The 15870-nt window shown below is 34.7% G+C and overlaps 1 protein-coding gene across 1 annotated transcript; it reads right to left on the reverse strand.

The window, feature by feature from the left end:
- Positions 1 to 1039: 1039 nt before the first annotated feature.
- On the reverse strand, positions 1040 to 1978 carry Or7g23 (olfactory receptor family 7 subfamily G member 23). Its single transcript, NM_001000884.1, has one exon. It carries the CDS (start codon positions 1976 to 1978, stop codon positions 1040 to 1042), a length of 939 nt encoding a protein of 312 aa, NP_001000884.1.
- Positions 1979 to 15870: the final 13892 nt, after the last annotated feature.

Raw genomic sequence — 15870 nt, forward strand, 5'->3', positions numbered from 1 at the left:
TGCTGGAACAGAAATCAATACTTGAATAATGCAAAAATATCTGTACGAAGTACACAAATAAATTTCCCAACAATAATACTTAATAAAATACATATTCAGATTATGATATAAGGAATAATTCTCAGTAATAACTATTTTGTTGATCAGAATCTAAAACAGAACTTTCAGTTCTCCAGTACTAAAAATTCTATCACATAGATGGACTTTTGTTTCAGTAGTGTCTATCTGGTATAGACTTTATCAACAGTACCTATTTTTGAGAAATTAATAAAGAAAACATGACATGAAGACACCTGTAATTTTAGGGTTTTTTATGTTTACTGTGGACAAAATATGTTTTAAAATCTAAATTTGATCGATAAATATTAATCAAGACAATATAGCTTAACCAAATATAGTATGCCAAGTACTCACATATTGCAGTCACTTTAAAGATTACAGGAAACTGGAGAACTTCAGCTCATTATAATTCCACTTAAATTGAATTTTTCTAAAATGACACATTCATTCTGCAGGATATGTCACACAAGATAAACCATTCCATAAACAATAGGATTCAACAATAGAAAAACAACACTATGCATCATGGAAATAATTGCATTATTTCTGATAGAGTCTCTCAAGGCACAGGTGATATGTATCCAAAACATTTAAAAAGTTACTTAGAGTCTAAGAAACAAATTTCAATCCTCTGGTAACCAATAATACTATCACATGGATGCATTTTGGCTCAGTGTTACACTTACTTTGTATGGTTTACCAACAGTAACTAATTTAAGAAATCAACAGAGAAGAAATAACACTATCACATCTCTAACTTTACTGTGCCTCTCTGTGAATTATGGATAAAGCAAATTCTATAAGAACTAAAATAAAAGATGGGGATATAATCTGGAAAATATCTGAAAGCAAATTTTATATAAGTTGAAGTATACCAAGTACACATTGGAGTCGTTTTAGTGAGTACAGCAAAGTGGAGAGCTAAGATTATTCTTAATTTGACTCTCTCTGCAATGCCAAATCATTAACATGTATTATATCACACAAGATAAATAAGTCTACCAACAAGTGTCCTCAAGGCTTTCTTCATTTCTCTATTTCTTAGACTGTAGATAAATGGGTTGAGCAATGGAGGAACTACACTGTACATCATGGAAGCCATTGCTGTGTTTCTAAGAGAATCTGTCACGGCTGAGCTGATGTAAACACCAAAACCTGTCCCATAGAACAGGGAAACAACAGATAGATGTGATGCACAAGTAGAGAAAGCTCTATGCTTCCCTCCAGAAGATGGCATTCTCAAGACTGATGACACAATGTAAATATATGAAAAAACAATTCCACAGACAGGACCACCTCCAAAGACAAAAGCTGCAACAAATATTAAAAAATTATTGAGAAATGTATCAGAACAGGCAAGTTTGATAATCTGAGCCAGCTCACAGAAAAAGTGTGGAATTTCTAGTTCTGTGCAGAAGGAAAGTCTTAAAACCATTAGACTGTGAAGTAGGGCGTCCATAATGCTAAAGAAGAGGGAGAATAGAATCATCAGGGCACAGAAAATAGGATTCATGATGACTGTATACCTCAGGGGTTTGCAAATGGCCACATAGCGATCATAGGCCATCACTGCCAGGAGAAAATTTTCCATTCCACCAAAAATTGAAACAAAGCAGATTTGCGATAGACATTCTATGTAACTTATGCTGTCGTCATGGGCTTGGATATTCACCAGCATTTTTGGGATTGTGACTGTACTGTAACAGATGTCATTAATGGAAAGAATAGAGAGGAAGAGGTACATGGGAGTGTGCAGTTGTGACCCAGAGCTGATAGCCAAGATGATAATCAGGTTTCCCAGAACTGTAATCAGATACATGGAGAGAAACATGATGAAGATGAGGGGCAGCAGTTTGTGATTTTCTGTCAGTCCAAGTAGATGGAATTCTGAAACTGCTGTTTGGTTTTTCAGTTCCATTTTTTTGGTGTAAACTTTGAAAAGGAAAATGTAAAAAGAAAATGTAATTTGTGAGCGCCTTTGTCAGAATCACTTATCTACCTGCCAGAATGGCATTAGAATAGCATTGCCTCTAATAATTGTACTGATATAGACCTAATCATATTTTAAACACAGCTTATGTACAATAGTTGACCAAAGTACTTAAACTACTCTGATAACTCTCCACAGTGGGAAAATTTCGGAAAATTCTTTAGTATTTGAGGAGAAATATTTATTGACAATTACATTATTTTTCAATGGAATAAAATCACACCTGCATTGTCCAGATTTTGAAACCTGTAAATAAAACTTTGGTTAAATTTATGTGATTATTTGATGGACAAGAGACAATTCAAGAGAATCTTTTTTTATCATTCACTTTTCCTTGTTTACTTTTGTATTCTTGTTCTTTCAGGATGAAATTTTTATAAGCTATTCCCTGTAGTTTTTTTAATTGTTCTTTGTGAATTTCCAATTATGCACCACAAGTCATTCATGTCTCCATCCTCCTTCATCAGCTCTCTTATCTTACAATCATCAACAACCATCAACTGAGAAAAACATCTCATTATGGAAGCTACAGTGTATCACAGTGTGTTATACTTCCCCAAACCTCTTTGTTTGTTAATATCATTGCCATGATGCATTGGTCTGTTCTGTGGCTTTTGCTTTTGCTACTCTACCAATACTTGAACTTCAACCTGACTTCTATAGATAGCTTGCTGTTGCCCTATATCATAGAGATTCTTGAATTTTGAATCTGTAATCTGGTCACTTCATGCACTCTAGTAGTTCACCAATGGCATAGATGTTGGCTTAGACCAATTCAGTGTCCTGAATCCTGCACTCTGTACTAGCTTATATAAAACCTCTGCAACCAAGACCGTCTTTAAAATGCAGTCCAGGTGATTTGCCAGGCTTGCTTACCACAGTTTTTCAGTCAGGGAGAGACTTGGCCACTTCTACCACTCTCAAAACCCTGCAAACACCTGTCCCTTCTGCCCTACATGGTAATAGATGATGTAGTGTTGGGAAGGAGAGTTTCCCTCCATCGTCTATCCCACTGGCATTGCCTTAATTTTTATAGCTTACCTGAATATTGGAAATTGAGTATATATCCTCAGGAACTGATGTCTTAATAGATCCAAGGTTTTCTGGTACTGAGAGTATAAATACTGTGCTTTAAATTTATACCACACACCAAATTACACAGCTTCTTTTCTCATGGGTGATAAGTAAAAATAACTACTCATCAGTCCATTTATCTTCTTCACAGTTGCAATCCCAATAATGTCTACTTTGTTAAGCAAGTAGCATTCCAAGTGGTCTGCTCTCTGACTCTGGAGACCAGATAAGTGGAATCTTATATTTATTTCTTCATGTATTTATTCACTTTATATCCCTATTGCATCCCCCATTCTTCTCCCAGTCCTGCCCTCAAAAGACCCTCCCCCATTATTCCCTTCCTTCTCCTCAGAAAATTGGAAGGTCCCTAGGGTTCCTGCCTACTATAGGATGTCAAATTCCAGCAGAACTAGGTACATTCTCTCGACTGAGGTTATACAAGGCAATCCAGTTATGGGAAGGATATCCAATGGCAGGCAAGATAGTGAGAGACAGCCCACATTCTAATTTTAAAGGGATCTACATGAATACCAAGCTGTGAATTTTATTCTGTCTATTTAATGCATCATCCTTATTTGACAGATGTAGCCAGAAATCACTCTCCTCTTTCACCTAATCTATAATAATTTCCCTAAACATATCTCTGAAACTATGAATAAAACTAAATTTGTATTCTTGTAGTATTTCCCTTAAGTATCTTTAGTGCTATACGTTCACTAGCATGGTCATACTCTAAGTTGTTTGGTGCTTATTTAGAACTGAGGCCTTTCCAACCCCACATCACTGCTAGAAGCCATAGTTGTAAAGAGCTATAGTCAAGCCTTCATATCATATTTCTTAAAAGTGATCTTCAATGGCTCTCTGTTCAGGCTGTTGATATTTTTTGTTTGTTTGTTTTGTTTTGTTCTGAGCAATTGTTGAAGTATGGAAAGGTTGTTATAGAAAACTTCCTTGTTTTTCTTTCTCTATTGTTTTCCTATGTCATTGATATGACTGCCAAAGTAGCTTCTTAACTATTTTTTTACCAATTTAAAATTTAAAAACTATAAATGATTTGAGCAATAAAATTTTTTAATGTTTTATGACATGAATTCTCTTTTTCCAATTTGTATATTTTTCTTTTTTAATTAGGTATTTTGACTTACATTTCAAATGTTATTCCCTTTCATGGTTTCATGTCCACAAGCCCCCTATTCCTCCTCCCTCCCCTTTTTTCCATAAGGGTATTCCCCCTCCTCAATGATCCTCCCCCTCATTCATCCTCATCCACCTTCCCGCCCTGACATTCCCCTACAATGGGGACTCCAGCCTTGGCAGAGACAAGGGCTATTCCTCCCATTGGTGCCCAACCTGGCCATCCTCTGCTACATATGTAGCTGGAGGTAAGGGTCTGTCCAAGTGTAGCCTTTGAATGGTGCTTTAGTCCCTGGGAGCTCCGGTTGTTTGGTATTGTTGTTCTTATGGGGTTGCAAGACCCTTTAGTTCCTTCAATATTTTCTGTAATTCCTCCACTGGGGACCCCGTTCTCAGTTCAATGGTTTGCTGGTAACATTCACCTCTGTATTTGTAATGCTCTGGCTGAGTCTTTCATGAGACAGCCATATCCATCTCCTGTCAGCATGTACTTCTTGGCTTCATCAATATTGACTGGGTATGGTGGCTGAATCCCCAGGTGGCACAGGGTCTGAATGGACATTCCTTAAGTTTCTGCTCCAAATTTTGTCTCCATATCTCCTCCTGTGAATATTTTTGTTCCCCCTTTTAAGAAGGACTGTAGCATCCACACTTTATTGTACTTCTTGTGTTTAATGTGGTCTTTGGATTGTATCTTGGGTAATTCAAACTTAATATTCACTTATCAGTGAGTGCATACCCTGTGTGGTTTTTTGTGAGTGTTTTATCTCACTCAAGATAATATTTTCCAGTTCCATTCATTTGCCTATGAATTTCATGAAGCCTTTTTTTATAGCCAATTAGTGCTCCATTGTGTAGATGTAGCACATTTTCTATATCCATTCCACTGTTGAAGGTCATCTAGATTCTTTCCAGCTTCTGACTATTATAAATAAGGCTGCTATGAACATAGTGGAGCATGTGTCTTTGTTGTGTGTGGGAACATCATTTCGGTATGTGCCCAGGAATGCTATAGCTGGGTCCTCAGTTAGTACAATATCCAATTTTCAGAGGAACCTCCAGACTAATTTCCAGAGTGGTTGTGCCTGCTTGTATTTCCACTAACAATGGAGGAGTGTTCCTTTTTCTCCACATCCTTGACAGCATCTGTTATTACCTGAGTTTTTAATCCTAGCCATTCTGACTGGTGCAAGGTGGAATCTCAGGGTTGTTTTGATTTGTATTTCCTTGATGACTAAGAATGTTGAATATTTCTTTAGAAGTGCCTCAGCCATTTGATACTCCTCAGCTGAGAATTCATTATTTATTTCCTGTACCCATTTTTAAATAGTGCTATTTGGTTCTCTGGAGTCTAACTTCTTCTTTTCTTTGTATATATTGGATTTTAGCCCGTTATCAGATGAAGGATTGGTTAAGATCTTTTCCTAATCTGTTGGTCGCCATTTTTCCTAATGACAGTGTCCTTTGCCTTACAGAAGTTTTGCAGTTTTCTGAGGTCTCATTTGTCAATTCTTGATCTTAAAGCATAAGGCATTCTTTTTTTTTCTTTTTTTTCTTTTTTTTCTTTTTTTTTTTTTTCTCTTTTTTCTTTTTTTCGGAGCTTGGGACCGAACCCAGGGCCTTGTGCTTGCTAGGCAAGTGCTCTACCACTGAGCTAAATCCCCAACCCCGGCATTCTTTTGTTCAGGAAAATTTCCCCTGTTCTCATGTGTTCGAGGATCTTTCCCACATTTTCTTCTATTAGTTTGAGTGTATCAGGGTTTTATGTAGAGGTCCTTGATCCCTTAGGGTATAAGCTTTTTACAGGGTGATAAGAATGGGTCAATTTGCATTCTTCTATATTTTGACATCCAGTTGAACAAGCACCAATTGTTGAAAATGCTATCTTTTTGCACTGGATGGTTTTAGATCCTTTGTCAAAGATCAAGTGACCACAAGTGTATGGGCTCATCTCTGGGTCTATTCCATTGATCTACCTGCCTATCTCTGTACTAATACCATACAGTTTTTATTAAGATCACTCTGTAATACAGCTTGAAATCAGGGATAGTGATTCCCCTAGAAGTTCTTATATTTTTGAGTATAGTTTTTGTTATCCTGGTTTTCTTTTGTTTTTGTTTTTTGTTTTTTGTTTTTGGTATTCCAAAGGAATTTGCAAATTGCTCTTTCTAACTCTCTGAGAATTGAGTTTGAATTTTGGGGATTGCATTGAATCTATAGACTGCTTTTGGCAAGATGGCTATTTTCACTATATTAATCCTGCCAATCCAGGAGCATGGGAGGTCTTTCCACCTTCTGAGATCTTCTTCAAATTCTTTCTGCAGAGGCTTGAAGTTCTTGTCATACAGATCTTTCACTTGCTTGGTTAGATTCACACTGAGATATTTTATGATATTTGTGACTACTGTGAAATGTTTCATTTCCCTAATTTCTTTCACAGCCTGTTTATTCTTTGATTAGAGGAAGGCTACTGATTTGTTTGAGTTAATTTTGTACCTATCCTCTTTACTGAATTTGTTTTTCAGCTGTAGTAGTTTTCTGTTGGAACTTTATCTACTATCCTATCATCTGCAAATTGTGATATATTCACTTCTTCCTTTCCAATTTGTATCCCTTTGACCTCCTTTTGTTGTCTGATTGCTCTGGCTAGGCATTTGAGGACTATAATGAATAAGTACGGAGAGAGTGGGCAGCATTGTCTTTCCTGATTTTAATGGGATTACTTCAAGTTACTCTCCATTTAGTTTGATGTTGGCTACTGGTTTGCTATATTATGTATGGGCCTTGATCTCCTGGTCTTTCCAAGGCTTTTACCATGAAAGGGTGTTGAATTGTGTCACATGCTTTCTCATTATCAACTGAGATGATCTTTTTTAGTATGGTTTGATGTCATAATTGTAGCCAATATTATATGAATTTTTTCACATGCTTGAGCATATAGCTCCTTTATTTGATACATGTAGATTAAGAGCTAAAGAGAATATAGAACCATTACAGATAGCATAGAATATTTGAAAAGGCTAGAAAACATTCCAATAAGCAACATTATCATAATTAAATGTGGATTGATGATATTGAATTATAATTTATAAATAAAGTTCAAAACAAACTATTAAAAGATAATTTTAAACTACTGGTATAATCTGATAATTATATAAGAATATAAATGAAGCATGGTGGATGGGAAAAGGCATTAATGGGATATAACTTCTACGAACAAATCTCAGAACCCATAAAAGTGAAACAGTCTCTTGTAATCGAGCTCATATCAGACTGAAACTCCAATTCCCGTACGATAGCATTCTGAATGATGAGATTAACCACTATGTATCATTAGCCTGATAGAACATTTTAAAATAATATGGTCTTTAAATTTTAAGTTTATATTATAGATATAATCCACATGATCCTAACCATATGATTATGCAAAAATTGGTGTGATATGCATACATAAACTTTGAAACTCTTTGCCTATGTATCTAACTATAATAGTATTTCCTCTTTGAGATAGATCAAGAAGTGTTTGTTTTAATAGAAACTACAACTGAAAAAGGTGTTAGTACAATCATCTACCATAATTTGGTGGTTCAGGGTCACTTGAAAAAATACACAGAGCTGAACACATAAGAGAAATTTATCTAGACATCATGTTATTATTCATTGTGTAAGACATTAGTGACAGATAACCCAAAAATCGAGTTTCATAATCATTATATGTTTTTTCTTTTGTGTGTGTGTGTGAAACTACTAACACTGGAGACAGGTGTATGGCTCTTTGCCTGCACTTGAGACGCTTCTTTCTCCTATTGGGTGGCCTTCTTATATTATTTTGTACTGTTTAGCTGTCAAGACCAGCGTTTTTGTGGAGAGGAAATGGAAGGAGAGTGGATCTCAGGAAGAAGGGAGTTGGGGGAAGGTGTTGGCAGATTTTAAGAAGAGGAAACTGAGGTTTATTGAAATTTATTAAATCTACCACAGAATATATTTATGGAAGTTTTATTTCCAATAAGAAAGAAAAAAAGAAAGAAAGAATGAAAGAAAGGGAGAAAAAGAAAATGATTTTTTCACACATTCTTGTAGGAATAACATTTTATCAAGGAGAAAATACTATGTTTCATAGGATTAACTTATGCTCTCAAACAAAACCAAAGTTAAAAAGGGAACTTAGCACATAGACCTTTTAACTTAAATACCTACAACTTTGTCATGGCTCCAGTATTTTGGGAAAAAAAACACTCAAAATATATCTGTGGTAGTTCCTTTTAATCTGTCTCATGGATATAAGAGGAGATGATATAACGAACACCCCCAGTAAATTTTTTGACAATTTTACTTCAGTGTTTAAATTACCTGATAATTTATTTGATAATCTTTGCAAATGCTTCCGAATACCAAATTAACAATGACAATTCATAATGACTTTATGTGTTCAAATATGTGTGACATTCAGGTGCATATATCTACATCTATCTATCCCTATCTCTCTCTCTATCTCTCTCTCTCTATCTCTCTCTCTCTCTCTCTCTCTCTCTCTGTGTGTGTATGTGTATGTGTGTGTGTGTTTGTTGTGAGTTCATAGGCACATGCTTGTGCACTTAGGAGTGGGTGAGAATACTAACTTAGGTACTGTCACTCAGTCTTTAGTCACTTTACACATTTTTTGACCCAATTGATAAGATATAATTGCCCACCTAAACATACAAATCCCAGTACCATCCATCCCTTAGGAACATTAGCAACAACCAGTAAATCCTCAGAGTGGAACCTTAACGTCAGCTTCCATCGTCCTGCCACCGTTTCTCTCTGTCTCCTCTCCTCCTTTCCCTTCCAGTCTCCTCCAAACTTCTCTCCCACCCATCCTTCCTTCTACTCCAATGACAGGCCTCCTTCTATCCTGTACCTGCCTCTTACCTGTATTTTACAAATTCAATGGGGAGAAGTTTCTGGTGAAGTCACCTGATTCCTGAGTAAGTGACTAGGCAGCTGTCCTTGGGGCAGTGGAATTAGCATCAAAATACAGATAACTCCAGGGCAAACCACAATATTTCCCCCTTTTTGTCCAGTTAAAAAGCCTTTTCACTTGTATATAAATTGAATACAATTACCATTCTACAATTTATGAAGCATGTGCTATACTCAACACCCAGTCCATCACTATACCAGTTAAACAGAACATTTAGTTATCCATTCCAGCTTAAGAAAGGCTTAAAACCTTTATTATATCTTGGCTAGCTTGTATACTACCTGTTAACAATCCTTTTTTATTTTTTTAAACACAGTTTTAGTGAAGGCTGTTTGACCAGAATGCTACAGGAATCCACCTATTTCTACCTTCCTAATTCTGGGAACACAAACAAACAACAAATTTCTTGACTTTTAAAACATATTGATGTTTAGAGTTCTAACTCAGGTTCTCATGCTTCTATAAAAACTGTTTTGTACACTGAACCGTATCGCAAGCTTAATAACAAAATTAGTTCAAATTACTTTATAACATTTTTTCTTGATTTTTCTGTCGGGTGTTCTTACTTTTAATTTTTGGATCATTTGTGACAGGTGGAAAGCCTCTAGGAGTTCTTTCGCAATAGTTAAAAAACACTGCCTTTCAACAGATCTTACTTAATTAATCATGTTGTAAATGAAAATATTATATTATACCAATTACCTCTACATTTATGTGAATATAATTGTTTGAGTCTCTGCCTCATCCTAATGAACACTATTCTCAGGAGACTAATATCATGTCATTATACAATATAAACATAGACCAAAAATAGATAAAGGAGGAAAACAAACACAAATCTATGAAAACAGGAGAGAAGGCAATCTTCCAGTGACAGACAATTACCATATAATATATTTAAATAATTGAGTTTTTAAGTAGACATTTCCTTAGAGAGCAATAGTATTGAGCTCCCAGAGAACATGAAAGTAGTTTGGCAATGATAATTACTTCTTACAATGTAAGGCTCACACACTTGAAAATTGTACAGTATTTTATTTTCTTTTTAGAATAAGGAAACATTAAATTAGATGAGGTGACCTGTGTTCTCATGGGCATTACTAGATATATTTCCTAAGGGCAGGATAGTAATCAATTTGCAAAGCGCACACTTTTCTAAATTTCATAAACAGTGTGTAAAAAAGAAACTTTTATTATTTGACTCTCATGATAACCCCATCTTTAATCTGCCCATCTTTGTTTCAGTTTGTCTCCTCTCTCTCTCTCTCTCTCTCCCTCTCTCTCTCTCTCTCTCTCCCTGTCTCTCTCTCTCTCCCCCTCACCCTCCCCTTTCCCCTCTTTGTGTGTGTATGTGTGTGCTTGACTGTCATTACCTTGACTTTATTAACCCTTAGGAATAAGAGAGCAGTATTAGAAACAGTGAGAATTTCTCTAGTACAATAAAAGCAAATTTAAGAGAAAAGTTGGTGTGCTATATGTACTTCAGGAAATCTGTGTATGCAGAATCTAAATCTATGATACAAACACTGATGAATACTCCTTGTTGAATATATTTAACACAAAGGGACTACCTGTTCTTCTAATAGTATCCACGTTTGCTCTTCTCAGAGGTTCCCTGTCACATGGTGGCACGTAAAAGGAACCACAGCAACAGCAATTAGATGTCAAGGATGACAATGTGCTGGGGAACGCTATATCTTGTGATAATAAGATCATAAAATGTCATAGTTTAAGTCAAACAAGGAGCTCAATAGAGGGGATGTAGAAAGGTACTCTGGTACTGACTAATATTATCTCAGCTACAGTTTGTAACACATATGCCTTAAATCAGTGAACATTTTGTCTGAAGGCAAATTAATATCTGAAAATTATCTAGGAAACATTTAAAATTTTCTCCAATTCCAGAAGCACAGGTGTTTCTCTAGTTAGCATATATTATGAACAAAACTGTATGCACAAGGCAAACAATTTTGAAATGTCCAGAGAAGATATCCTATAGATCAGACACCTTCTTACCCAGATTGTTGAATGAGTACACCAGAATTCTTGATTGAGAATTTATATTAATGTTACATTATTATTAATATAATAATGTAACATTATTATATTAATGTTACTATTATTTATATTAATGTTACTATTACTATTAATGTTAATATTACTATTATATTAATGTTACTAGTTTTTCCATTGATGAAAAGTATTTTCTCAAAGATGAAATTACAACTAAACAACAAATACTATCTCATAACATGTTTGAGAGAGAGAGAAGAGACTGAATTTTCAACTACATTTCTACACTGAGATGCTAAGCTTCAGCAGGCTTGCAGAGCATCACCGTTTGCTGTAGATCTTGTTATAAATATTCCTTGGATCATAGTTTGAACAAATGCACCCTATTTTCATGCTGTACACAAAGCAATATTCTGAAGCATTGTCAAGTTTTCAAAAGTCTCATCCTTTCCACCCCTTTTCAGAATATTTTGTTGAATGGTAATATCATACAAACCACTGAGATATTCTGAGGTTCAAAAAAGCATCTGATAAATGTTCAAACACTTCTGGTGCAGACAAGGTGAGAAATCAGTCATTGATTGCATCCTAAAGCAAGTTAATGAAACAGTGATGACTTGGTAGCATGATGCTAATAAACAAAGTGACAGTGACTTTGAAATTTTCTACTTGTTGTATAGCTTTTCAAGGAACTATGGAAACTACTGCAGAGAAATTGTTAATCTTTAGTATTACTTAGCTGTTGATCTATTATGATAGATTAGCAATATATGAGGTCAACATTGAGCAATAGTAACTCACTGAAAAAATACCCCATTCATAGAAAAAAACACATCTTTCACTGTTCAATTATTTTGAATTTATCTCGTTTTCTAGATTTTATGCTAAAGAAAATCTTATCACCATTCTTATTTTAAATATAATACTCATGATAAATTACTAACACCATCTGTGCTTACATTTACAGTTCTCTAGTCACCATTCTTGTTTTGCTGGTACAAATATATTTTTTATTTCAAAATTAATATTAGCTAAATACCTCCAAATATAATTATACTGAAATTATATTGTAAATATAAAGGGAAAGTACCTAACTTATTTGAAGATAGTGTTCTAAAACATGACACTCTCCTATGTGCAGGCTGGTAAAGAATGTGCAGTCAGGAAGCTGGCTTCAAATATGACTATTTTCAGGCATACAATATGACATGACTGAATTAAGCATTCTGACGATTCAATGTGAATATATCTTAGCGAATTTGAAACTAATACCATCATGAAACAACAGCTATTTGCCTTTGTCATAAATATCTACTAAGTACTGAATAAATTTACATACTTAAAGAGAAACACATAAATTTAGGGTTTATAGACAGGAGCTTCAACCTTTGCAAAACTTCTAAACATGATGTTACCCACATTCATGAAAATGGCAATAATTTCCTAGGAAAATTTATATATCTTCTTACCTTTTACTCAAAAACAAAAATATCATTGAAAGAGTGGTTCCTTGTATGTGACTTTTATAAAAACTGAACTCTTACAAATTTGCATGTATTTCCTAAAAGCACTAAAGGTTCAGTCCCTTCTCACAACAGTAATTCCAGCCTGCTTTAACATGGATAAGAACAGGGGCACTGCAATAAGACAGCCTGTATGCCCAGAAAATTACAAACCAATTATATATATCTACCACAGTTGAGGACCACTAAATATCACACACATCCAGTTTTGTTAGCAAATAACAAATGTTTGCCCTGATTAAATTATTATGTTACATGATTTAAATAATTGAAGGAATGGAGCGTTAATGTGATTTTTCAAATTAATAATGGTATATTCTCTTCTAAAGTTAGCCAAATTTTAAAGATACTTCTCTCCATAAATACACACACACACACACACACAGAGAGAGAGAGAGAGAGAGAGAGAGAGAGACAGAGACAGAGACAGAGACAGAGAGAGACAGAGAGACAGAAACAGAGACAAAGACAGAGAGACAGAGAGAGACAGACAGACAGAAAAACAGAGACAATGACAGAGAGAAATCAGAAAATGGAGAGAGAGAGAGAGAGAAAGAGAGAGAGAGAAAGAGAGAGAGAGAAAGAGAGAGAGAGATTAATTTTGTAAGTTCTAGTTTCTTCTAGAGAACCTTGAATAGTTCAGATTTTGGTACCGTAGATGTTTATAGAGCAACAGAACTATAAAGACGAATAATTTTAATGTCTAGGATTAGACTTTTCAATTTTTCAAAACTTACCAAAAGCATCTCTATTGCTGTAGACTCTCATAAATTTGAAGCTTTTAGGAGAAAGCCCATAGCATGAACTATTTTACAAGGTTAAGGAGAAAAATTCATTATATTATCCTGTTTCACCAATTGTGAAAGAAAAAAAAATGTATGTAGTGATTCTTCATGTGCAATAAATATTTGACAAGTTGTGGAAAAATAAGAAAACTATGAATGTTGGTTTGTTGTTCTTAGCATGTTGAATACGTTGACAAAGCTAAAGAATGAGGATCATGATAAAAATGTCTAAACTCTAGTACCTCAGATTATAGAAAAGGATAGCAATTAATTCCATGATAAACTTGATGAAGATGAGATGAATATTGTGTAAAATCCTCTAATGTTGCTGTGGAAGAGATTCTTATTTGCAAAGGTCACAGAACCCAAGTTATAGAAAATCAAACAGAAGCCATCATTATAATGTTGATTGAACTACAACAAAAGTCAAGTCCTTGACTTGAAGAATGTTGGTTGTTAAATTAAAGACATTATCTGGTAAAAGTGGGATTTAAATGTGTACAAGGAAGCTATGGACTCTAAGAACACTGAAATTTCTGGGTCTCAAGGAGTTCTACCCAAGAAATAAATCTCAGCCTCAGCTGAAGGTGAGCCCAAGTATAAGCCTCTGTAATTTTGCCTTTTCCATTTTAAATGGGAAAATTAATGCTTAATTCTTTATTTTTAATTCTTTAAGGCAGCAGTGACTTTCTCTGGTAAAAATGTCAGACAAGAAAATATTAGTGTCCTGTATGGTCAACCAGTGGTAACCTTTAGACCTATAACTAGAATTAATTTTAAGCCGGCTCTTAGAAGAAAGGTAGAAAGTGGAATCCATGAGAAAGTGTGCTAAACTTAAAAAAAGATTAATGAGTAAGCTAATCTATTCGAGTAATGGTGTGGAAAATATGTTTGTGAAAGGACTTTAATGATGTGGTATAATGGTAGAAAGAACAAAATACTGGATCAGGCTGATCTACTGATATGAGCCAACTGAGTAGAGATTCTAGTTTTAAGTTACACAATTAAAAAATAGTACCAAAAATGTTATTTGAATGGTTGGCTGAGATTTGAACCAAATATAGCATACTGAGAAGGAATTAGAGATACCTAGTAGTCCTTGGCTTACTATGTATGGAGGGATTTTCAAGCTCAAGTAAATAGCAAAGCTAGAGTAAGTATGCTGTATACAACTTATTCTCTACAATGGGAAGACCCAGAAGACATACTCTTCACTAATTCTTATCAGATTCTATATGGTGAGGGGCACCACACATTTTAAGAGATTTGTTGCCATATGTATAATTGTAAAAGACAATAGTATTAAATTTGATGATTCTCACTTGAAAGTTAACTACAATGGGGTTATTTGAGCCTTGAAATAGCAATGGCCAGGTTATACCACCAAAACACCAATAACAAGGTGATCATAATGAACAGAACAGGCAAAACAATATCTATAATGACCTCATCATAATATTCAGAACAAAGTTTATGTTAGCATGATTTTTATGGACCTTTGCTACTGGATAACCAATCACGTTTCTAGGCATGAAATGAATAAAAAACCTACAATGTTCATGTTTGACATATATATATATATATATATATATATATATATATATATATATGTGTGTGTGTGTGTGTGTGTGTGTGTGTGTGTGTGTGTGTGTATGTGTGTGTGTGTGTGTGTGTGTGTGTGTGTATAAATTTTCTAAAACAAATTAATAAAATGCTACATTGGATGTTGTCAAAATAGAATTTTGGCCAGTGAACCAATTTCAAAATGTTAACTAGTTTTCAATCACAGAATGTCTTGCACCTGGCTAGCTACTGTCTCCTGAGAAAGGACCTTGATAAAATACTAGAGTTTGAATCTGATTCATGAATACCACAAGAAACGTTATTGACCTCAAGTTAAGATAGGTGCTTATACAAGTCCCATATTTAACCTTGTATTTGCTGAAGTTCTACTCACCTACAGTACAGTGGACCATAATTCTGTGACTATTTACCTAGTCCTAGAAGTTGCAGTTGGCATACATGTTCTTCGAAATTTTCAGAACCTTTACATTGGTTCCCTCTTTTTTACTGTAGAATAAAGGGTACTATGGTTGGAAAGCCAAAATCAAAGCCTTCAAAGTTGTTTCTATAAGTGAATACATTGAATCAATACTTATGTGGTATCCCCTGGATAAAATTAGAAATTAGCACCAATATCAATGTATTTAAAGATGCAAGAGTGGTGGGTCCCACTGAATTTCCTATTAACTCTCATATTTGGCCAATGTAGAAGACAGCTGTTCTACTAGATATGGTGTCCTTACTTAAATAGATTTATATATCTCC

The sequence above is a fragment of the Rattus norvegicus genome, chromosome 8 (assembly GCF_021556685.1).
Source record: "Rattus norvegicus strain SHRSP/BbbUtx chromosome 8, alternate assembly SHRSP_T2T, whole genome shotgun sequence".
Taxonomy (NCBI): Eukaryota; Metazoa; Chordata; class Mammalia; order Rodentia; family Muridae; genus Rattus; species Rattus norvegicus.

What these genes read in the sequence shown, in the direction of transcription:
- Or7g23 (NM_001000884.1), bottom strand. Translation starts at nt 1,978, where the DNA reads ATGGAACTGAAAAACCAAACAGCAGTTTCAGAATTCCATCTACTTGGA.